This window comes from Adiantum capillus-veneris, chromosome 10 (genome assembly GCF_014529385.1).
Source record: "Adiantum capillus-veneris isolate H3 chromosome 10, ASM1452938v2, whole genome shotgun sequence".
Taxonomy (NCBI): domain Eukaryota; kingdom Viridiplantae; phylum Streptophyta; class Polypodiopsida; order Polypodiales; family Pteridaceae; genus Adiantum; species Adiantum capillus-veneris.
In genome coordinates this window covers 110,765,299-110,790,789 of record NC_140940.1, presented here as the reverse complement: position 1 = coordinate 110,790,789, position 25,491 = coordinate 110,765,299, and the positions used below count along the sequence as shown (strand labels likewise).

Sequence of the window (25,491 nt, the reverse complement as noted above, 5' to 3'; positions counted from 1 at the left end):
CCTAAAACCTACAAACCCTAAAATCTGCCAGAAACCCTAACCCTAAAACTTGCAAACCCTCAAACTTGCCAGAAACCCTAACCCTAACCCGAAAAGGACAACAGGGAATCCCGAAAAAGCGCAAGCCTGATGACGTGGCAGATTCCCGTAAATTTCGGCGAATTTTGCACTGGGCTGTTTTTTGCTCTACGCAAATTGCAAGGAAGAGAGAAGAAAATAGCTTTTGCTTTATTTGAAAACTCAAGAGAGTTTGAGAGAGAAGAGAGAGCCTTTGCTTTTATTTAGGCTTTTGATTTGACGCTTTTGGGGCTTTGCTTTTGGCAACCTTTGTAAAACTTTAAATAAGTGGTGAGGGTTCACACTCTGCAGAGCATCTGGACGCAGAGTCCGAGAGTGAAACCCAAACCACTCTCTTGTACTTTGAACTGATTAATACATAAAGAAATACCGAAAGGGGCGCCAATCTTTGGGGCCAATATCTCTAGGCACGGAATTCCGCCGGGCAAGTGCAAATCTATTGTGAACTGTGAACTGTTTTGAAGTGGTTATTTCGTGCTGTCGTGATTGATTCTTGACTTGGAGTGTCCAAGTCTGTTACACTCACTCTCAGACTCTGCGTCCAGATGCTTTGAAGAGTAGAAGCCCAACCCACTTATTTATTCATTACAAGGGATGCCAAAAGCAAAGTCCCAAAAGCTTCAAAATCAAAAGCTTCTTTTTAAAAATAGGCTTTTAAAAATAAAGCAAAGCCCAAAAGCTGCCCAAAAAAATTGCGTAGAACTCCAGCCCTGCTTTTCTGTACTGTTGCCGCACAGCCCAGCGCAAAAAGCGGTTACCGTATGCTCTGTCACGTCAGCGGATTTTTCGGCGCAAATTTCGAAGCCTTCCGTACTGCCACGTCAGCATTTTTGCCGCGGGATTTCTGCCAGCCGAGGAGTGTGAGTGTTTCCTCTGATGCCTCCTTGTCCAGGGCCACAACACGTCATCAGTTTGTAACATACCGCCCTCTTGAAAGCATTGTAATCACCCTCGATTACGCCTGTAGAACACACAGAGGCCATAAACTGTCTTAGCAGACACTGACTGTAAGTACCGACGCACTAGGAACACACATTTAGCACATGTACCAATCGACACTCACATCACAGGACATCACATGACAGATCACATTCAAAATTCATTCAGATCTCAAACCATGATTAATTTGCAACATATTTAGCAATCGCATCTAGATCCACTCGGGACCTCATAGATGCCCGATTAACTAATCCTTATTGCAACCATGTCTATCGAGATCGTATCAGACCAAAATGCTGCTGTCATTTCGTCTATTAGTTCCTGCACTTAAACAAGTTAAGTACAAATTAATATCATATTTTCGGGAATTCCAAATCTTAAAGTCACTCCAGCAGGAGGTTTTCATAGAGAGCGTGATTGTGAACAAAGAGCACATTTGTTTGCAGATGTAGAGCATATAAGAGTGGCAGTGAGAGGAGAGCGAGTGCTCGCTACTGCTAACGTCCCCCCCCCCTTCGCCCCCCCCCCCCCCCCCCCCCCCCCCCCCCCCCCCCCCCCCCCCCCCCCCCCCCCCCCCCCCCCCCCCCCCCCCCCCCCCCCCCCTCCCTGCTGTGCGCTACTTTACCCGCCCGCTGTCCCCTCTCGCGCCGCCACCACCCCCGCCGTGCCCTCTCGCACCGCCATTCCCCTGCCCGCTGCCTCTTGAGTTTCCGCCTTATCCCCCCCCCCCGGTCTTCCTCTTTCCCGAAGTTTCCCTGCAATTGGCTCTGGCAGCATTGTTTCTTTGGACAGTGCTCGGCGCGCTCGGTTGCAGAGTCTTTTCTCCGTCCGCTTCTTCGCCACAGTAGTAGACACAGATGGAGGCTCCAGCTCCGCCACAGAGGGACTCGTTCGAAGCCCCCTTCGCCCAACCCCGCTGAGCCCACCATTCGACTTGCTCTTTCACCGACAGAGCAAGCGAGCCTAGCCGCAGAGGTAGAGTGCTTGTAGGCGACTTCTGTCATCTGCAAGATTCTCGGCACCCGACCTAGCAGAGGAGAGCTGCGTGACCTTCTCCAGGCCCGCCTTCTCGCAGAGGTGGGCAAGATCTTGGACGTACAGATACTCGGATGAGGTTACTATCAGATCGAGTTTGAGACCTCCGAGATGGAGTCCAAGCTCATCGCCATGAGTCCATTGACCATCCGAGCAGCACGAGCCCACTTTCGACAGTGGAGACATGGTTTCGACCCTACTTCGGATGTTCTAGTAGAGGAGGCAGACATCCCCATCTCCGTATGCTTTCCGGGTTTGCGGAGGGAGTACTTACCATTTTTGTCCAGGATAGGCTCAGCCATTGGAACTGTCTTGGAGACACCTCGCACGGCAACCTCAGTAGCTGCCAAGGCGATTGGCATTCCCTCAGTTCACGTTTTGGTCAGGGACACTCACACGCTCCCGAAGGTCATTCTTCTGCCTCAGGTGAGTTGGGGTTGGTTTAGACAGAGTATGGAGTATTCGGGCCTCCCGAACCAGTGCTTCATTTGTCGACAGATGGGCCATCTTGCGAAGGCCTGTCCACGGAGGAGGCCTCGACCTACACCATAGACTCAGCCCCAGCCTGCAAGGGCTGGCCAGCAACCACAGACAAAGACACAGCGCACACATGCAGAGCCACCCTCTGAGCCTGGGGCTCCAGCGAAAGAGGGATGGCAGCAGGTCCGTGGTCGATGACGAAAGGGGCCACAGCGACAGCCTGGCACTCAAGAGTGGTCCTCAGGCGCCTACTCAACAGTGGGTTCCCACGAGGAACCGGTTTGGTCCTCTTGAGCAGCATGAGGTCCCTGCTCCAGCCCCCACCCCAGCTTCACCCTCGACAATCTCCCCCCCACCCAGAGTTCCCTCCTCCCTCATCATCCTCCCCCCGCCTCCTGCTCCCGCTGCCTCTTCCCCCACCTCTCTACCTCTGTCGCTCCCCCCTGCCCCTCTTCTCCACCGCTCCCCCCTGCTCCCCCCCCTCCCGCTTCAGTTCCACAGTTGACCCAGGGGGCACGGCCTTCTTTGGCTGCTAGGAGATCTCTTGGCAGCGCCTTTGTCACGAGTCGCTTGGCGAGAGAGTGACAGTCTTTCTTGCGGCCCCCTCTACAAGTACAGATGTCTCCCCTTGCAGCTATCCCTCGTGGTCTGACGAGCATTGACATCCGGCGCCAATGGGACTTCTTCGACTATGACTTTACTCGTTTTCTCGGCGACCCCTCAGCAGACCATGAGGCAGCCTGCTTCAGGGTCCATGTTCTGTTCCTTGCAGCTAGGGGGACAGAGGCCTTGGACTCAGCAGTTGGCTTCTCCTTTCCCCTTTGCGGCAGGGACCAGACTGAGTGGACTCTCGACTCAGTGTTGGAATGGTTCCACACACAGGTCCTAGAGTTCTCTCACCACATGGGAGAACTAGGAGTTACAGACATACTTCAGACTTTGTGGCCATTCGACGAGTTTGCGGTCACACCTCCAGATACAGCAGGATGTAGACACCTTGTGGTTTACTTCTTTGCCGATACACAGTGCTTGCCATGCTATGTACACATTCATGAGGACTCCTGGACAGAGGAGGTTGCTTTACGTACGGCTCGCTTTGCTTGGGCTTGGGCCAGGCACTCGTTGCAGTCATGTCTATCTAGAGAACGCTCGGATGCGGATTACTCCCCATCCAAGCCAGCCTCGAAGATAGCCCGTCTAGCTGCTGCGGCAACATCTGTTCTCTCTCGCTCCCCATGAGGATCGTCTCATGGAACGTGTAGAGACTAGGTGGGCCCCAGTTTCAGCGCCAACGGGGCCGACTGCGTCAGGAGCTTCAGCACTGCCTTGTGGGAGGAGAGATTGATCTCCTTATGCTTCAGGAGCACCATCTGTGTGAGAGCCGCATTAGACGTTGTGGTCAGCTCTTGCGTGGACGATATGATACTTTTTGGTCAGCTGCTTTTGGACTTGGAGGCATCCAGGGTGGGGTATGTATGACTATTGCGAACTCTTTGCAGCAGGCCATTGTGGGCATAGGGATTATTGTGCCAGGCAGGGCCCATCTCACCAGAGCCAGTTGTTGCCCGTGTATACCAAACAGAGCTGCCCCCACACTCGCACAAGGAGGAGGGAGCTCCATAGCCGCGAGCTCTCTCTCCTTCTCTTTGTTGCTAATGACAGTGCATTCATATACAGTGAAGCCCCTGTCCATTTGTTGACATGTGGGTTTACTCTCTCTCTCTCTCTCTCTCTCTCTCTCTCTCTCTCTCTCTCTCTCTCTCTCTCTCTCTCTCTCTCTCTCTCTCTCTCTCTCTCTCTCTCTCTCTCTCTCAAAGTGGCTACATGGAATTGTAATGGATCTTTGCACCTTGATGTAGGGGCCTTTGAGGATAGTTTCACAAGGAGAGACATCATTTTCTACTCTAAGACGCATCAGGCCCCGGGGCAGTCCATGCCCCATGTGAGCGGATACAGATGGGAGACAACTTGCAGACAGGAGACTCGATCAGAGCGTAGAGGACGAGGATCAGGAGGAGTGGCAGTCTTATTCAAGGAGGAGCTACAATCTCTGATACATATAGTTCGGAGAGATGAGCATGCTAGGTACATGTGGGTGAGACTGAAGGCAAAGACAGGCAGATATCTCTACATCGCTATTTGCTATTTCCCTCCTAGTACGTCAGTTTATGCATCACCTAGAGAACAGTCGCCCTTCTCTATTTAGATGATGATATATGGGAGTTTTCCAGAGATGGCGACATTATTATCTTGGGGGATTTCAATGCTAGAACGGCCCATCACCAGACAATATTCTATGATACCTCAGAGGAGTTAATGCGGGAGCTTGATATTACAGAAATGGGCCTGTCTAGATTATCACAGGATGAGGAGCACACTGAGTATGGCAGATACTTGACTGATATGGGGACTGCACATGGATTGGCCATTTTGAATGGCCTACACAAATTCCCTGCAGCTGGTGGTTTTACATGCTTTCCACACCGGCATGGCGCTAGTATAGTGGATTACGTTATGGCTCCGCCAAGACCCATTCCTTCCTTTCACGATTTCATGGTGGGAACTAGGCCGGTTGGGATAGCAGTCGATCATGCTATCTTGTCTTTCACTCTATCGTTCCAGTTCAGCACAGCTCCATTGGGAGAGGCCTCCACACATACTCGGTATACCTTCACGAGGGAGACGGATCACGTGTACACTGATGAGATATACAGGCAGCTATGCACTCAGGAGCCAGGACGACCACTAGATGAGCTCACCCAGATTCTGACAGAGATGCTACATGATGTAGCCTCAGAGGCATATCCCCATAGCCAACCTACACGCAGATGATCTGGAAGCATGCCTCTAAACAGTTGGTATGATGAGGAGTGTAGAGAGATGAGGATCAGATTACAAAGAGGTGCTCGTGGGTACTACTACACATAGACAGTCACTGATTATCTTCCGCCGCCTAGTGCGACGAAAGAAGAGGGCTTACCTATCTCAATTCGACTGTGATCTGTACCAGCTGTTTATGAGTCAGGACTCTAGTGAGGCATGGAGGCTTTTCAATGAGTACTCTCCGCCGCCAGCCATCACTTCCACAAAGACATGGGGGGAATATGCTACATCTCTCTACACAACATCGGGGCAACCACCTTTGTCTGACACTCCAGAGGCATGCCCAGAAACATGTACTTTCTTTGCTGCTGAGAGGGTAAGGAAAGCCATTGACAAGATGAAAACAGGAAGAGCACAGGATCATGATGGTCTAGTAGCAAAGCACTTTATCCATGCCAGAGACACGCTTGCAGAGCCTCTTGCTATGCTCTTTAATAGAGCCATGTATGAGGATTTCCTTGAGACTTGGAGTATGTCCACTATTGTGCCTATCTTCAAGTCGGGAAATCCTATGCTTCTCGGGAATTACCGAACCATCATGGTTGGTGTAACAGACTTGGACACTCCAAGTCAAGAATCAATCACGATAGCACCAAATAACCAGTTCAAACAATTGACAGATCACAATAGATTTGCACTGGCTCGGCGGAGTTCCGTGCCTAGAGATATTGGCCCCAAAGACTGGCGCCCCTTTCGGTATTTCTTTTTGTATTAATCAATCATCAAAGTACAAGAGAGCGGTTAGGGTTTCACTCTCAGACTCTGCGTCCATATGCTCTGAGAAGTGAGGCCCTCACCACTAATTTAAAGATTGCAAGGGATGCCCAAAAGCAGTGCCCCAAAAGCTTTTAAAATAAAAAGCATTTGTTCTCTCTCTCTCTCTTAGAGAGTCTTTTCTCTTTTTTTATAAAAAAAAGCAAAATTCGCGTCGTTCATCATTTTCCAAAAAAAAAAAAAATCTTTTTTCAAGCCTCCGCGATTTCCGGAAATTAGGGTTTCTGTTGTCCGTAGCCACATCATCACTTTGTGACATACCCCCCTCTTGAAAGCATTGTAATCGACCGCGATTACGCCTGCAAAACCGACAAAAGCCATAAACCGTCTTAGCAAACACTGATTGTTAGTACCTACGTACTAGGAACACACATCTAGCACATGTACAAAATCGACAGTCACATCACACGACATCACAGGACATCACATGACATTCAACATTCATTCGGATCTTAGACCATGATTTATCGGCAATGTAGCTAGCAATCACATCTAGGTCCAATCGGGACCTCATCGATGTCCGATTGACTAACCCATAGTTACCACGAACGGGAAACCGGAATGGGAACGCGGAACGGGAACGCCGAACAAAATGCCATTCCTTGTTACAGGTACTCACGTTTGAAACACGGAACGGGGATTCGGAACGGGATCTTGGAATGGGAACGGGGAACGGAGACCTGAAAACGGCCATTCCTTGTTACTATGGACTAACCCCTATTGCAACCATGTCTATTCGAGATCAATCAGACCAAAATGCTACAGTCATTTCGTCTGTCAGTTCCTGCACTCACAAGAAGTCAAGAACAAATCAGTATCATTATCAAGAATTCCATTTCATAAAGTCATCCAGCGGAATACTATCAGCAATGCATTGTGAATCCTCCAAGTATCTGGCAATTTCAATCGGAAGGAGACATCATTTATCTTTTCAGTTATCTGGAAAGGTCCATAGTATCGCATACTAAGCTTTGGAAAAAGCCTCTCCTTTCCCTTTTTCTTTCGTAGGCGTGCCTTCTCAAAAGTAAGAGCACCCAATCATCCTCCTTCAATTTCAAGTCGCGACGATGGCGATCCGCTGCCTTTTTCTGTCGTTCTTGAGACTCCTGCAAAGTCTCGCGAACCTTGGCAAAAGCCGTATTCAAATCTCGCGAATATTCATCCGCTTCAAATATCTAATCTTTCGTGCTCAGGAAGGATGGAACCTTCGCAGCACTTTCAACAATCTCACATGGCGTCTTCCCCGTCGAAGAGTGTATCGTGTTATTATAGGCAAATTCCACCAAAGGTAAGTTCTTTTCCCATTGAGTCTTCTGATCCGAGATACAAGACTTCAATAAATCTAAAATCACTAAATTGGCAATCTCAAATTGCCCGTCAGTCTACAAGTGGAACGATGACGAGAACTGTAACCGCGTGCCAATGTTCTCCCAAATTGCCTTCCAAAACAAACTCATAAATGTGGGATCTCTGTCGGAGACAATCCTCTCAGACATGCCATGTAATCGAAAAATCATCGTGATCATTCTGTTTTCTTGGGAGATCAAAAATGAAATCCATTGCAATACTTTCCCAGGGGTGGGTGGGTATGGGTAAAGGCTGTAACAATCCCTGTGCCTTATGCCTGTAAAACTTGGCCTTCTAGCATACCAAGCAACTGCGCACAAACTCTTCCACATCCTTCTTGGGTCACGGCCAAAAGAAGTATCTCTCTACCCCTTTCATGGTGGTAGCAATGCCGCGGTGACCCGTAAAAGGTGGACAGTGGCATTCAGTCATAACCTTATCCCTGAACGGCTGTGTAACGCACAACATAGTCTTTCTCATCAAGTAGCCTTCCCGAAGGGAGTATCCGCTACAGTCTCCTCATCCCGTATCCGTGTGAAAATATCTGCAAAATCTGTATCTGTGGCATACTGATCGACCATATCCTCGAAGCTCCTATGATGTATCGCGGAAATAGCCAGAACCAACGGTTTCAGAGACAAAGCATTTGCCACCACATTCTTCTGTCCCTGCACATGGACAATCTGGAAGTGGAACTGTGACAAGATGTTCGCCCACCGCATCTGCTTTTCCGAAAGCTGCTTCTGTGACAAGAAGTAGCGCAAACTCTGATGGTCTGTAAAGACACTGTAAAGACAGTAAAATCAGCTCTGAGTAGGTAATGCCGCCACTGAGTAAGAGCATGGATAACCACCTAAAGCTCTTTCTCATAGATCTGTGTTGTCATCTCCGGCCTAGAGAACAAACGGTTCTCGTAAGCTATGACATGGCCTTCTTGCATCAAGACCGCACCCAGACTACGACCACAAGCATCACAAAATACTTGAAATGACTTCTGCAAGTCTGGCAAAGTCAAATCTGGTCCTGTAGTCAATTTCTCTTTCAATGTCCGAAAGGCAGTCACCTCTGTGGGTCCCCACGAGAAAGGTACTCCTTTCTGTGTCAAGGTACGCAAAGGGGAAGCAACCTCTGCAAACTTTCGTATGAACCGCTTGTAGTACGAACACAGTCCCAAGAAGCTTCTAACTTCATGGACATTCCTCAAATCGGGCCAATCACGGATAGTCTCTATCTTGGCCGGGTCCATTTGCACTCCTGTTGTTGACACAGTGTCCCAAAAAGTGTATCTCTAGTAGGAAAAATTCACTTTTCTTTGCATTAATCACTAACGTGTGATCTCGTAATGCCTGAAAGACTTGAAGCAGATGATCTCTGTGTTCTGCCTCATTCTTGGAGAAAACAATGATGTCGTCAAAGAAAGTGCCAACAAATAGCCTGTACTCTCGAAAAATCCTGTCCATCATCCGGTTAAATGTCGCATGAGCATTGGTTAAGCCAAAAGACATCACCAAAAACTCAAATAACCCAAAAGTCGTCCGAAAAGCTGTCTTGTAGACATCTCTTGGCGTTATCCTGATCTGATGATATCTACTCTTCAAGTCAATCCTTCTAAAGCACGAGGATCCCTGTAACCTGTCGAGTATATCATCGATCCTAGGAATCGGAAATCTGTTCTTGATGGTGATTTCGTTGAGAGTGCTATAATCGATGCACATTCTCCAAGATCCGTCTTTCTTCAAAACCAACAACATTGGAGAGCAATACGGTGAAGTACTAGGTTGGACAAGACCCTTTTCCAAGAGGTCTTTCATTGGGTTCATAATCTTTTCATTCTGTACTCGGCTCACACGGTAAGTTGGCCGATTCGGTGGCGTGCTTCCAGGTATCAGATCAATGGTTTGATCTTCAGGCCCTCTGAAAAGCAATCGGCATGAGTGTGGAGAAAAAAAATCTTGGCATTCTTTTGATCAGGTCAAAACATATTAACCTTTATCCATCGTTCAGTTCTCTTTCAAAAGAATGAGTAAGAAACTGAAGTTCATCAAGTACAATCTCTAAGCCCTTCATTTATCAAAGTCGCTTTCTCGGCCCGGCAGTCAACCACGGCGTAGTTCTTGTGGTACCAAGGGATCCCGACTAGAACGTCACTCGCGTGCCCTTAACACCCCTGTCATTGCAAACAAAGTTTGCCAATGCTCGGTGTAATGGCAACATCCCATCCGGGTGCCACTCGAACTACCTCCGCCTATGGCGTCAGTCTGTTGGGCGTAATTTCCAAATCGAGCCGCCAATTCCAAGTGAAAAGAAGTTGGCCTTGGCTCCTTCAAAAGAGCTTCCCGATCCTTCACTTTGCCCCAAAAGCGGCAAAGTTGGTACTTTCATTCATAGATTCGGTGCAGGTCCCACGCCATGTGGTACCAGTTCTACTTTTCTATCTGCCTTTTCTGCCACATTCCTCAGCTACTCTCGAACTCTCAGACCTGTGGTCATCTTCATCATTCTGTTCTTTCTGTGCCTTTTTAGGGCACTTCGCGGAGATATGTCCATGTTCCCCTCATCCAAAGCACTTCCCCTCTTCTATGAAGCAAGCTCTCTCCTCAGGAGTAAGCTTGAGTCGTGCATCCTTTTTCTTTGGGTTGCTCTTTTTCTTTCTACTTTCATTCCCAGAAGTCTGTTCGGCTCGTTGTGTCATGGCCTTATCTGTGGGGTAGGTCAAACTGCCAGAGTGAATGGCAAAGCCCCGCTTTGCATGACTCATCAACTCCTGAATAGAAGCTGACTTCTGTTCCAAGCAGTGATCTCGGATCTCTGTAGGTAGACCCAAGGTAAACCGCTCAATCTGTTCTCTGAACGAGATCTTCTTGAATGAAGAGACGGGTAGAAAAGAGCTCCAGAATCTTTCACAGTAAGCATTGATTGTATCTTTCTTGGTCATCCACAGATGGTTCCAAGAAGCTCGTATATCTCGTTCATATTCTTGCGTCAACCAAGAAGGAATAAAAAGCTTTTCAAATTTCAGCCATTTAACTGGCGCACTCTTGTTTAAAAGAAGCGTGGACCACCAAGTACGAGCATTCCCCTTAAGGTAAGAGGTCGCTCTCCGAATCTTGGAGTGCTCTGAATAGCGTCCTCCCGCGAAAGCGATGTCAAACTGCTGTATAAAAGACAAAGCCTTCGAAGCATCTGAGTATCCTGAAAAAGTATCAAACTTGATCGAGTGGCCACCTTCCTTAAACTCTCGGACTTTCTTGCTTTCATCTTCGAGAAAGTCATACTGGTTGGCTTTGTAAAAAAATTCTTTTTGTTCGCATAAAAGTTTCCATCATCGGAATCTGAGCTGTTTGTAGACGAGTCCTCAGTAAAACTGTCAGTCTCTGGGCGAGATTTAGCCTTCTTTGCCTTTTTCTTGCCCTTTCCGAAGCTTTGTTTCTTGCTTCGCTTTTTGCTTTTCCTGTCTTCTTCGCTCGAGTTTGAAGAGCTAGAAGAACTGTCAGAAGAAGAAGAAGAAGAACTGGGTAGGTCTTCAAACTTGACGCGCTTCTTCAATTTCTTTGCCTTGTCAAATGTCGACCGACGACCCAAATATCCTGGGAAGTCAGTGCCTTCCTTCTGCTTTTTGCCGTGCTTTTTGCACGTAGAAAAGCTGAGCAATCCATGCATCAACCACGTTCTCCAGTTCCTTCTCCGTATATTTCTTGGAGGCAGAAGGTTTCTTGAGAGCGGGTTTCGGGAGTGGTGTTGTGGTTCTTTCCCACTCCATCTGTACCTCTTCCAAAGAGGTTTGGTTCATATATTTTGCCATCTTCGGGTCCTTGGCAAAATTGAGCATCATCTTTGTTGCATCGCCAATCAATTGACGACGTTCCATCTCTCTTTGCTCCGCCTGAGTAGGCCGAGGCGGGCCATACTCTCTGTCTGAATCTTCGTTGTGATCCCAGCCCGCATCTCCAGATGCAGAGGGAGTCGACTGATCATTGCCTGAAGCCATAGGTGCCGCGGAAAAAAAAATTCGGGGATCGGATTTCCAGTAGAAGAGAAATCGGCTGTGCTCTGATACCACTGTAACAGACTTGGACACTCCAAGTCAAGAATCAATCACGACAGCACCAAATAACCACTTCAAACAATTCACAGATCACAATAGATTTGCACTGGCCCGGCGGAGTTCCGTGCCTAGAGATATTGGCCCCAACGACTGGCGCCCCTTTCGGTATTTCTTTTTGTATTAATCAATCATCAAAGTACAAGAGAGCGGTTAGGGTTTCACTCTCAGACTCTGCGTCCAGATGCTCTGAGAAGTGAGGCCCTCACCACTAATTTAAAGATTACAAGGGATGCCCAAAAGCAGAGCCCCAAAAGCTTTTAAAATAAAAAGCATCTGTTCTCTCTCTCTTAGAGAGTCTTTTCTCTTTTTTTTATTAAAAAAAAGCAAAATTCGCGTTGCTCATCATTTTCAAAAAATAAAAAATAAAAAAAATTCAGCCTCCGCGATTTCCGGAAATTAGGGTTTCTGGCAGAAATTAGGGTTTCTGCTGTCCGTAGCCACGTCATCACTTTGTGACAGTTGGTCACACTCTGGCAAGGCTATATGCATCAATTCTTGAGCATGAGCTGAGTGGATGGGCAAAGAGAGAGGGCATATGGGCAGCAGGACAGGTAGGGTTCAGGAGAGGTTTCTCCACTCTTGACCAGATTTTGACACTCAGAGCCATTATTGAGGAGGGTAGGCACCATGGCAAGAGGATATATTGTAGCTTTGTGGATTTCCGCAAAGCCTTTGACACAGTGCCACGAGCCAGACTCATACGCAGATTGCAGGACATGGGGGTGCCCACAGAGCTGATATGGGGGATCTTAGCTTTATACGGGACACTGGTAGGATAGGTACGCACTACTCAGGGCATGTCTGACATGGTTCACTCCACCATGTCCCCTATCTCCGACTCTCTTTGGGATATATGTAGATGAGTTTTCAGATTATGTACATACAGACGGTGATATAGGTACCCAGCTTGCAGGGACATGGATTCTGTTGCTATTATATGCTGGTGATAGTGTGCTGATCTCCGATTCTCTAGAGGGGATGGAGCGTCATTTGGATACATTGCATGGATTTGCACGAGAGAGTGGATTGTTTGTGAACCTTGGTAAGACTAAGGTAATGGTGTTTAACACCACGACGCAGTGGGTAAGGAGGTCTGCCCCCCCTTTTACATATGGTCGAGAGACTCTGGAGTATGCAGATACATACACTTATCTTGGGGCGGTTTTCAATGGTCCAGTATTTTCCTTGTGGCGTGCAGCAAATACACGATTGACTAGAGCCTATGCAACACTGGGGAGACTTGAGAGGATATGTTTGCATGTTCAGTTCCAAGAACCTCGGACAAAGCTTTGGCTCTTTAACACTTTGGTCACTTCAGCCATGCTGTACGGAGTGGAGATATGGGGCCCCTCAATTGATGATCATAGCAGAGCTGGCACTACTAATGGATGGAGATGTATGGAGAAGCCCTTGGTGTCTATGATTCCTCGGATGATTAGGGCCAAGGCCTCAGTACCACATAACATTGTTAGGGCGGAGCTCGCTGCTCCTCCATTGGTAGTGGAGGCACTCACTAGATCATTTTCATTTATGCATAGCACTTAGGCTCTCCCTAGAGACAGATATGCTCGATTAGCACTAGAGTCTTCGCGACTTCTGGCATTGCAGGGAGATAGATCATGTTGGTATGCAGAGATGGCATCTTGGTTTCAGTTACATGGCTTTAGTATGGATCGGCTACCCCCATTTCAGTACTCTTGGGATGCAGCCTTCATCTCCCTCACTAGGGCAGAGATTACCAGGCTCATCAGACAGGACTTGATTCAGCTAGATACGAAGAGGACATGGATACAACCTACACATGAGCTAGGTACAAAGATGACTTTCTATAGAGAGCATCTTCTCCAACTCACGGAGGATGGTTTTGTGATCCGACCAGGATACATGGACACTCATCTATCCCACGGGATACGATGTGCTATTGGTCAGATACGCACATCCTCACATCAGCTAGAGATCGAGACAGGCAAATTTAGAGTACCCGCTGAGTACAAGATTTGTTAGGTGTGCTAGATAGAGCCAGAGACAGAGCTACATTACATATGTCACTGCCACTTTAACTGTCTATTCAGAGAGGGTTTTGGGCTCGGATTGGTTTTGGGCCAATCAGAGATGCCTCGGATTATACTTATGGAGATTCACAAACACAGAGAGGACCTCTTGAAGAGGGGCACAATGAGAGAGATCAAGCAACAGCGGAAGATTACAGATTTCTTTCAGTCACAGACAGAGGAGTCCGAGCAGCCCCAACAGCATAACAACACCAGAGGCATACTACTTGATCAGGCGATAGAGTTTGGGCAGTCCTGTCGCCCATGGATGAGGGGGCCCTCTCGACATCGACGCAGACTACGACAGAGGATCCATACCATACTGGCGCAACATAGGAGCCGTCCCGACAGAGTGCCTACCTTGGAGGACATTAAATGTCTATAGCCTTCTGGATACTGATGTATATGTATATGATGCCTCCATTGTGAGAGAGCTCCATTGTATCAGCTCACCCTTTGTATTCCCCTTGCTTTCACCCCACCCCTACCCACTATTTTCTTTTCAGTTCTTTGTACTTTTTGTACCCAGACCTAGTATTAGATTCACCACATGTAACCTTTTGGTCTCATAGGTCATTTTGGCCTTTTGAGGATGTTAATATTACATTTCATTTCATTCTCTCTCTCTCTCTCTCTCTCTCTCTCTCTCTCTCTCTCTCTCTCTCTCTCTCTCTCTCTCTCTCTCTCTCTCTCTCTCTCTCTCTCTCTCTCTCTCTCTCTCAGATTCAGACATTGTATCAAATTCACCGCGTTGTAACGTTTTGGCCTCATAGGTCATTTTGGCATTTTGAAGACGTTAATATAACATTTCATTTCATTTCATCTCTCTCATCTCTCTCTCTCTCTCTCTCTCTCTCTCTCTCTCTCGCGGCCACCCATACCTTGCCTCCTTGTGAGCTTTTAAAAAAACCATAAATCCCCCCAAAAAAGCAACAATTGGGATACACTTCATACTTTGCTATTCTCCAGCTTTAGAACCTTGTGTTACAATTTTTAAATACACCCATCCGCTCCACGTTCCGACATTCTCGAGGCCTCAAACCGACGGTCGAAAAATGGAAAAAAATCATCTGGAAACTAGCCATCACCAACTTTGACAGGCTGTAACTTGGTGCTCAGGGCTCCGATCACCAAGCAGTTTCTTCTGGCTCCTTCATACATTGCATACCACCACCTGAAAGTCGGGCGAGATGAAAAACACACGCTTCGGGAGGCAACCAAAAATGGTGCAGACCCGACCCTCGGCGGGGGAAATTCATTTGCTTATAACTTGGTTGTTTGAACTCCGATTGGAGATCCGAAGCAAACCACTTCGACCTTCAAACTACAGTATCTTGCACATTATAGCGCTGATCGATGAGCTGTTAGACGAGCTTGGAGAGCACTTTGAAGAGCACCATATGCACTCCCAAACCTGCACCTTTTCCAGCTTTAAACACTCTCCTTGATCATCCCCAAAACTATACCTTTTGCGAAATCACTAAAAAGATACGTCTCTGGATCACTTTGGTTGCATTTGGTCTTCATACCTGCTTTGGCTCTCTCGCATACGCCTGTAAACACCCTTGACCCTGCTTTCCACCTTTCCTAGAATCAACTCTCTTTGGCGACACCAATCTGTGCTGGCATTTGGTATGCACAACATTCTTATGAGCTAGGAAAGGTAGCACTATCATTGTTTTGTCACATAAAAATATCTTCTATTGGTTAATATCTTGAGGGTACATACAAATTATCGATTACACCACGGGGTTGATTTAGTACATTGAACTGAAAACAAGACTCATTGTTGTTTTTCAGGTTCTCAGATCTCCTAACATATACAAAATGATCAGAAACAAGAGGTGGAAAATATTCCTCAAATTGTACCATCCGAACAGCAAGAGGAATCTCATCTCTATCAGCATTATCAAGGGGGCTAGCAATAGGGGGTATGTCATCAGGTCTTGTAGGAGATAAGAGGCAGCACTGCTGCTGAAGAAGAGGGATCATATGAAGAAAGCGGAATTCCAGCTATGGAATTCCTGTGCCTATATACCATGGTATGCTGAGGCACCTCTAACTGCCTCATTTGTCTGCATTTCTTTGGCTCTCTTCTTCTAGCTCTTTCTGCAACTGCTCTCAACCTTTGTAAGTACATGTAGCTCCTGTGGAGCCTCCTATCTCCCCTGATCCTCTGCCTATACTCGCAGCTCATGCACGACCCTATGTGTGCGTGCAACTTCCTATGACCTGGCCTCCACAAGCAAGGCAATGACCAAGAAGCCAAATAAAGAAAATCCTCTGCCAAGTCAGCAAGGAGGATCCTTTACAAGAGAGGGATGCAGGATAACTCTGGTGGAGGGGTCTAGTCTCCACCAGACGGGGCCTTTCCCTCACCTAAAAGCACGGGATGGGACCTTTTCCTCCACCGGCCCGGACCTTTCCTCCCAATCCATGAAAGATAACCTCAAGTTTCTGGCAAGAGGCCAGGTAATCTCAACAAAATTGAGAGACTTGCCCAGACCAGATGGATGGATACCGTGTCTCCATCTGTAAATATAGCAGAAAGCTTTGCTCCAATCTAAAGGGCTCTGATAGGAACTCATCTGCCTGGTTTCATGTCTTGGTCTGAGCTTTGAAACGCCTTCAGATAGTCTCTAAGCTTCCCCGTCAACAGCTTGTAACCAACCACATCATCGGTGAACCTTTTTAAGACATATGATCACGTTCGAGAGAGGAATTCAAAACAATCACCTCTAGAAGAAGGCAAAACTCTTGAAGAAGAAGCTTCAACTTAAAACCTAAGATAACAAGATCCAATAGATGCAGAAACAAAGATTTTGCTCTTGCCCGAAGAAAGAGACACATCCTCTCAAGCTGTGATTGCAGACATCTCCAAGGACCTTGATAGTTTTCAGGGGTGAGCTACACAAATGCATTTAAATAGAAAACATACCAGCCAACATCTTGTTGCAGTTCCTTCTGAAAGGTAGTTTTCAAGCTGTAGAGGGGTCATTTGAATGACATTTCCTGCCACATGTTTAAACAAAGTAAGGTCTCACCATCCCCCCAAAACAAAGGAACTTCAATAGAAGTGACCAAGCATATAACGTAGAATACAATATTGTTTTAATGACATAAATACAAGTACTGTTTTGTACCTTATATGGATATAAAAGACTCCTAAGATAAAAGGTAAAAGAATTCAGTAGATGGTTTGTTGAAACCAAGTAATTACACCCATTCAAGAAAGCCCCAAACTTCACTTTAAATCACCCTGTGTGTGCCTTGGCTCTTGTACTGTCCAATAGAAACTTCAACAACTCAATATTCCCCCAATACTTGAAACTGCTCTCAACCTTCACAATTCAAGTGGCAGAACAAACTACATTTTGTTGAAATGCATCACAGAGCAGAGTCTTGAGAGTAAATGAACGTTTATATACATACATGGATCCAAGGAAAGCCCAAATATAGTTTTGTCAGAAAGTATAACTGAGCTTTTCACCTATAAAGCAAGTGCACATTATAAGCCCATGGCAGTCATCATCACATCCATCATGTGTAGTATTCACAGATACTATGATATCGCATCAGCCTCATTGGTGCCAAGTGATGGGTGAACTAGGACTTTTTTTTTTTTTTTTTTGCCAAAAGAGAAATCTTTCTATTAAAATCACCTCAAGGGCACAGACCCCAAGGTAGAATTACATCAGAATAATACAGAGAGAACACCATAAATGGTATCACCAAAAAATAAAAACCTAGGGCAATCTAAGATACAAGATTGCCTCAAATCAAGGCTAGATATGGGGGTTAAGTCTTGAAGACCTCCTAGGCGTCTTCAAAGACTCGGCAGACTTCTTAGCACTTTCTACCAAAGAAGGAAAATGCCACTCATAAGCTGAATTTATGCCTTCGGAACTGCTGCTGATATCCAAATCACTCCCCTGAGGATCAACTGGCAGATCGTGAAGAGCTAGTGAAGAAGTAGTATCCAAGGAGAGAGGAGAAACATTTTCTCTTCTTCTATACACAAGCTTTGGAGCCTCTGTTCTCCTAGCTCGTTGTCTTCTTTTCTTCCCTTCCTTCCTCCTAGCTTTCTCTGCTTCACTTCTTCTCCTTACCAAGTGATCTTCCAATCCCCCATTCGCATGAAGTGCCTCTTGTTTTGAAGCTTGCTGCCTTTGATCAGGAGAAATCCTGCGTCGAGTACAATCTGCAGCAACATGGCCTTTTCTGCCACAAACAAAGCAGTGACCAGGAAGACCAATGAAGAAAACCCTCTGTAAAATTTCTCCCCCATGAATGGTCGGGAGTGAAATAAATTGCAGAGGGTTCTTCGCCAAGGATGGGAAGAGCACCATCCTTATGGAGATTGTGCGATCCTCATCATCAGGAATCGCAGCATCTCCAACCACAAAACCCATACATCTCCCAATTTCATTAACATGCGGAGCAAATTCTGGAAGAAGTCCTGGGAATCTAGCTGTAACTGCAGTTCCACCTACAAGTCCATTTAGATCCATTCCCTATGTCCATTTGGCAAGAAAGCCTATGGCAAAATGAAAGTCCACAGGGCCCTGTGCTAAGACCTCCATGGCTTGACTTTCAGACTCGAACTGCACCCTGAAGAAGCCTCTCCCGAGAGGGGAGACATTCACAATCTTAAAATTGACGTGAAGAAGTGAAGCTTGAAAATAGTCCTTCAATAGCCTTGTTGAGCATAGACTTCCCACCACTTTACAGGCCAAAGAACAAGACTCCAAGCTTATGGTAGATTCGTGAATGGCGCGCAAGGTGTCAGAAGAAAGATGAATACCTATTGCAGAAGCGGAAGGGGGGGGGGTCGGAGGGCCTCATAAGGGTCTCCTGAAAAGGTTCCTCGAAGAGGAACGTCCGCCCCTGCAGCATCCATCTCCTTCCTGATATAGCTCTCCATATCAATCCTTTTGTAGCGGGGGGGGGGGGATAGGCGACTAGGAGGGGAGGGCAAGGGTAAGGAGGCGAGCAACTAGGGATGGACGAGGTAGGGATGGGAGGCGAGCTGGGAGGGGGAAGGGGGGGGGGGGGGGGGGGGGGGGGGGGCGAGCTGGAAGGATGAGGCGAGGGAGCAGGTGGGGATGGCGATGGAAGCTACAGGATATCAGCGCGCAGCAATTCCAAGTCAGGCTTCTATAGTTTGCTATGTGGTTAGTTGTCGGGTGAACTAGGACTTGATACATGCTTCCACAAACTTTGTAGTAGTCGTTATATTATACGTGGAAAACCAGTGAGAAAACTCACACTTGAGGGAAAACAACAAAACAGAAAGAATCACAGTGAAGACCCGTAACTCAAAAAAGGTATAAAAATTAAAAACAGTTGAAACATAACTCGAGGATGCAAAGTGCAAGCCCGCATCCCCACTGAAAGCTGCAGAATCTACCAAATAGAAGGCTTAAAGGAAGTAAAACTGCCACCAACGGCTTATAAATGTCAGCCATCTCAGTCTATCTCCAAACTGAGTGGTGGTGGTGACCTGGCCACGATGTCCACTAGACCACCGTCCATATCCCTACCACGTGTCACTGCCCAGCCTAGAGAGTCCGTCCAGTGTGAACCAGACCATCCCAACTGTACTAACTATGTGTCCTGTGAAAGTGACACTGTAGCCTGCTGTCACAAAGTGATGACATGGCTATGGACAGCAAAAACCCTAATTTCTGCCAGAAACCCTAATTTTCGAAAATCGCGAAGGGGGGGGGGGGGGGGGGGGGGGGGGGGGGGGTAAAAAAAATTAAATGAGCGACGCAAATCCAGCTTTTGTTACGCAAAGATTTTGGATGAGAGAAAGAGAGTTGAATTGCTTTATTTTAACTCTCATTGAGAGAGAGAATTTGCTTTTGCTTTCAAGCTTTTGGGGCTCTGCTTTTGGGCATCCCTTGTAACCTTTAAATTAGTGGTGAGGGCCTCACTTCTCAGAGCATCTGGATGCAGAGTCTGAGAGTGAAACCCGAGCCACTCTCTTGTACTTTGAACTGATTAATACAAAAAGAAATACCGAAAGGGGCGCCAGTCTTTGGGGCCAATATCTGCCAATATCTCTAGGCACGGAAACCTTCTGATCACAAACAGTACTCAGAGAAGAAATTACAAGAGGTGGTTGATGCACAGATTGCTCAGCTTTTTGACACGCAAAAGAAAGCCAAAAAGCACGGCAAAAAGCAGCAGAAAAGCACTGACTTCCCGGAATATTTGGGTCGTCAGTCGATTTTTGACAAGGCAAAGAAACGGAAGAAGCGTCTTCGACTTGAAGGAGTACCCAGTTCTTCTTCTTCTCACAGTTCTTCTAGCTCTTCAGATTCGAGCGAAGGTAAAAAGCGAAGCAACAAACAAAGCTTCGGAAAGGGCAAGAAAAAGGCAAAGAAGGCTAACTCGCCCAAAGACTGACAGTTCTACTGAGGACTCGTCTACAGACAGCTCAAATTCCGATGACGGAAACTTTTATGCGAACAAGAAGAATTTTTACAAAGCCAACCACTATGACTTTCTCGAAGATAAAAGCAAGAAAGTCCGAGAGTTTAAGGAAGGTGGCCACTCGATCAAGTTTGATACTTTTTCAGGATACTCAGATGCTTCGAAGGCTTTGTCTTTTATACAGCAGTTTGACATTGCTTTCGCGGGAGGACGCTATTCAGAGCACTCCAAGATTCGGAGAGCTGCCTCTTACTTTAAGGGGAATGCTCGTACTTGGTGGTCCGTGCTTCTTTTAAACAAGACTGCGACAGTTAAATGGCTGAAATTTAAGAATCTTTTTATTTCTTCTTGGTTGATGCAAGAATATGAACGAGATGTACGAGCTGCTTGGAACCATCTTCAGATGACCAAGAAAGATACAATCCATGCTTACTATGAAAGATTCTGGAGCTCTTTTCTACCCGCCTCTTCATTCAAGAAGATCTCGTTCAGAGAACAGATTGAGCGGTTTACCTTGGGTCTACCTACAGAGATCCGAGATCACTGCTTGGAACAGAAGTCAGCTTCTATTCAGGAGTTTATGAGTCATGCGAAGCGGGGCTTTGCCATTCACTCTAGCAATCTGACCTACCCCACAGATGAGGCCATGACACATCGAGCTGAACAAACTTCTGGAAATGAAAGTAGAAAGAAAAAGAGCAACCCAGAGAAAAAGGATGCACGACCCAAGCTTACTCCTGAGGAGAGAGCTCGCTTCATTAGAAAGGGGAAGTGCTTTTGATGCGGGGAACATGGACATATCTCCGCGAAGTGCCCTAAAAAGGCACAGAAAGAACAGAATGATAAAGACGACGACACGCCTGAGAGTTCGAGAGCAGCTGAGAAACGTGGCAGAAAAGGCAGATAGAAAAGCAGAACTGGTACCACATGGCATGGAACCTGCACCGAATCTAATGAATGAAAGTACAAACTTTGCCGCTTTTTGGGGGCAAAGTAAAGGATCAAGAAGCTCTTTTGAAGGAGCCAAGGCCAACTTTTTTTCACTTGGAATTCGATTTGGAATTACGCCCGACAGACTCACGCGACAGGCGGAGGTAGTTCGACTGGCACCCGGATGGGATGTTGCCATTACACCGAGCATTGGCAAACTTCGTTTGCAATGACAGGGGTTTTCAAGGCATGCGAGTGACGTTCTACTCAGGATCCCTTGGTACCACAAGAACTACGCCGTAGTTGACTACCGGGCAGAGAAAGTGACTTCGATAAATGAAGGGCTCAAAGAATTGTACTTGATGAACTTCAGTTTCTTTACTCATTCTTTTGGGAGAGAACTGAACGATGGATAAAGGTTGAATATGTTTTGACCTGATCAAAAGAACGCCAAGATTTTTCTCCACACTCTTGTCACAGTTTCACTTCCAGATTGTCCATGTGCAGGGACAGAAGAATGTGGTGGCAGATGCTTTGTCTCGGAGCCCGTTGGTTCTGGCTATTTCCGCGATACATCATAGGAGCTTCGAGAATATAGCCAATCAGTATGCCACAAATACAGATTTTGCAGATATTTTCACACGGATACGGGATGGGGAGACAATAGCTGGATACTCCCTTCGGGAAGGCTACTTGATGAGAAAGTGAAACCGGCCCGTAGGGCGGTAGGCGTTGGCTTTCACCCGAAATTCTTTACTTTATACACACACACAGAGCACTTTGCAAAGAGAACCTGCGACGGGAGTTAACACTTCAACTCACACACGGCTCGGAAGCTAGAATGCTCCGAGCAGACGCCGACAACCTGTAGGCCCCAAAATTGGCGTCCCATTCGATATTTCTTTATTCTTTAGGAGGGTAAATTACAAGGTAAGGTCCTGGGAATCCTTCACGTGTATCCACCTAGATACCATTTGATTTGGCCAAATTTCGGCAGCATAACAGCCCCAAAACTTGCGCGAAACCAATTCCCCTGCTGGAACTCGCTTGCACTGTCGTATACCCTCTGATTCCTGTCCAAAAACAGTAAATTCAGCACGCTGTATTTACTGGTTTTTGCCCTGTTTTCAACCCCAAACAGTCCCCTAACTGTCCTTTGCCAATGGGGCACGATTCCCAATGATCCTGGCGTCCGTATGGCTGAAAAACAGTCAAATTACAGCGCATACACAGCGCTGATTTTGCACCTGTACGGTGAGGTTATGACCCTCACCAGTGCCTGCTTTGGAGCAGCAATTAGCTACCCCTGTTCCTGCTCAAGGAGGCTCTTGCCTCAGCACAAAAGCATGAACCCACACAACTGTACATCAATCAAATGAGTAGCCCTCTTGTGGGGCATCACATAACTGCACGTAGGGGAGAAAGAGAGCAGTATGTAGCGTGCGGGGCATCACTCCCGTCACCATACTGTGCATAGAGGGCAAGGTAAGCATTCCATAGCTTCTGTACCTGTTACAATCCGCCTGTGGCTGAAAATGGCGCCCCCTTTGATGATATGCAGCTCGTTTTTGCCTCCCAGAGTGGCAGAATCGCTCACAAGCTGACACGTCGCCCAGTTTCCGAGTTTGGGCTCTCCCTGCTAAAAATATCTCAACTGGTGCGTCAGTTGACTTCGCGGCAGAGTTGTAAAGTGTTCCCCTAGTCATACCGAAGGTAATGACGCGAACACATTTCGTGGCCCAAAATAGCAGTTCCCTAAATTTTAGGAGATGCTTCCGTTGGGCTCCCACTGGTCTTCTGACCATCTATCCTCATTGGGACCGCATCCAAAAATGCAATGTGGCCCAATTGTCGGATACTATTTGTTGGTAGTCCCACCTTGACTTTACGCCTTAATTGAGTTCACTTCCTAGTATCCACCAACTTGCTAAGTGCAACGGGGGGACCTATATGATCTTGCTCTGAGCCTAGACATCCTCTTACCATACGAATTCCAGTGCCGACCACTTCCCGTCTGTGGGTGAATCTACCGTTCACATTGGCCATACAATGTCCGACCGTTTGCTACTTCAAAAAGAGGGTCTCAAAATAAATAAAATAAACCCCATTGGAAAGAAACCAACAACCAAGGTTAGCAGTTGCCACATCTCTGTGACATGGTTAATAACTGCCACGTCCTCGTGGCATACCCCCCTCTTGAAATCGCAAACGTCCTCGATTGCATACCATAAATACACGCCACTGATGATCTTGTGCTATCAACACTCTTTTATCATCGCATGTATCCGCAAGAAAGGTCGTAACATACATAGATACAAATGACTTAATGAGGCCTTCATACTTTTGCCATTTCCATCTATGGCAATGAATTCATATGTACATTTGATGTACTAGCTCTATCATTACCCCTCCTTTGCACACGTTGGGTTGGGGCATAAGTAGGTTGTAACCCAAAGGCTTCAAGGTAAAGCTGCAATACATTTGGTGACTCTGACAGTTCATGCTCTTCCATCCACTTTGCATCCATAGGCGGATAGTTCTTGAACTTCACCAAATAACGTCCAACTGACATATCTTCTGGCACATCACCCACGAAGGGTCTTAGAAGACTCACGTGAAACGCATTATGAATCTTCCATGCATCAGGCAATTTCAGCCTGTAAGCCACATCGCTGATCTTGTCAAGCACTTGAAAAGGCCCATAGTAACGCATGCTGAGCTTAGGAAACAGCCGTTCCTTGCCCTTCATCTTCTTTAACCTTGCCTTTTCGAACCTTAAGAGAACCCAATCACCAGGTGATAGTAACAATTCACGATGGTGACGATCAGCAGCCTTTTTCTGTTTTGCCTGAGTTTTCTCCAAGGCAACTTTAATCTTCTTATACATCTCATCCATGTTCTCAACATATCGATCTGCCTCAAAGATCTTGTCCTTTGTATGCAAAATGGGAGGAACCTTTTTGCCGCCTTCAACAATTTCAAAAGGTGCTTTGCCAGTAGACGAATGCACCGTATTATTGTACGCATACTCAAGCATAGGCAAATACTGTTCCCATTTGCCCTTATTATCTGACACATAGCATTTCAGCAGATCTAAGACAGTAGAATTGGCCTCTTCTGACTGTCCATCAGTTTGTGGATGAAACGAAGACGAGAACTTGAGCGTAGTACCCATGTTCTCAAACAATCCTCTCCAGAACAAACTGGTCATGCGAGGATCACGATCACTGATAATCGATTGTGGCATACCATGGTACTTAAACACATTGTACATGAACAAGCGTGCCATCTGATCAGATTTTATCTTCTTCCTGACAGGGATAAAATGGGCCTGCTTGCTGAACCTGCAGATAATGGTCCATATACCATCATTCCCTGTTGGCGTCCTTGGAAGATCAAAGATAAAGTCCATAGCAATGCTTTCCCATGGCTTATCCGGAATCGGCAGTGGTTGTAACAACCCTGGTGCCTTTTGCCTGTCAAACTTGACCTTTTGGCAAACTATGCATGCTCGCACAAAGGCATCCACATCTCTCCTCAAGGTAGGCCAATAGAAGAACGTCTCTACCACTTTAACTGTTGCATCAATGCCACGATGCCCTGCATACGGTGGGACATGACTCTCTTCCATGACCTTATGTCGCAATGGCCTAGTGACACAAAGTCTGCCATGCATCATCATAAAACCGTCTCTGAGGAGGTAGTGCTCGTGATGTTGCCCCTCTTGTAACTGTTCAAAGATCCTTGCAAAATCTTCATCAGCAGTATACTGTTCCTTCATGTCATCTAACTCATGATGATAAGGAATTGACACAGCTGAAATTTGTGGCTTTCTTGATAACGCATCAGCCACAACATTCTTCTTGCCTTCCACATGCATAATCTGGAAGTGGAACATGGAAAGAATGTTTGCCCATCGCATATGCTTTTCGGATAACTTTGACTGTGTCAAGAAGTATCGCAAGGTCTGATGATCTGTTTGGACAACAAAATCAGCACCTAAGAGGTAGTGCTTCCAGCTAGAAAGCGCATGAATAACGGCCAAGAGTTCTTTCTCATAGACTTGCATAGTCCTCTCTGGCCCTTGCAAAATTCGGCTTTCATATGCTACTACCCGTCCATCTTGCATTAGCACTGCTCCGATGCTACTGCCACACGCGTCACACTGGACCACAAATGACTTCCTGAGATCTGGCAAAACAATAACTGGATCTGAAGTCAACTTTTCCTTTAAGAGACTAAAAGCTGAAATCTCTTTTTGGGTCCATCTGAAAGTGACCTCTTTCTTTTGCAATGCGTGAAGAGGCGATGCTATCTCTGCAAAATTTCTGATAAACCTTCTATAGTAGGAACACAATCCCAAGAAGCTTCTGACATCGTGCACAGTCTTCAAGTCTGGCCATGTCTTGATAGCTTCGACCTTTGCGG

At 46.7% G+C, this 25,491-nt stretch overlaps 1 protein-coding gene across 2 annotated transcripts in view; it reads right to left on the bottom strand.

Annotated features, from left to right (window-relative positions):
* The window catches only part of LOC147449455 (uncharacterized), an 87,643-nt gene that overhangs the window by 17,238 nt on the left and 44,914 nt on the right, over positions 1–25,491 (bottom strand). For both annotated transcript variants that reach the window (XM_086521901.1, XM_086521902.1), the window contains exon 5: positions 16,631–16,704. In XM_086521901.1, the coding sequence (XP_086378027.1) occupies positions 16,631–16,704 (74 nt within the window). The remainder of the gene's footprint in view (positions 1–16,630; positions 16,705–25,491) is intronic.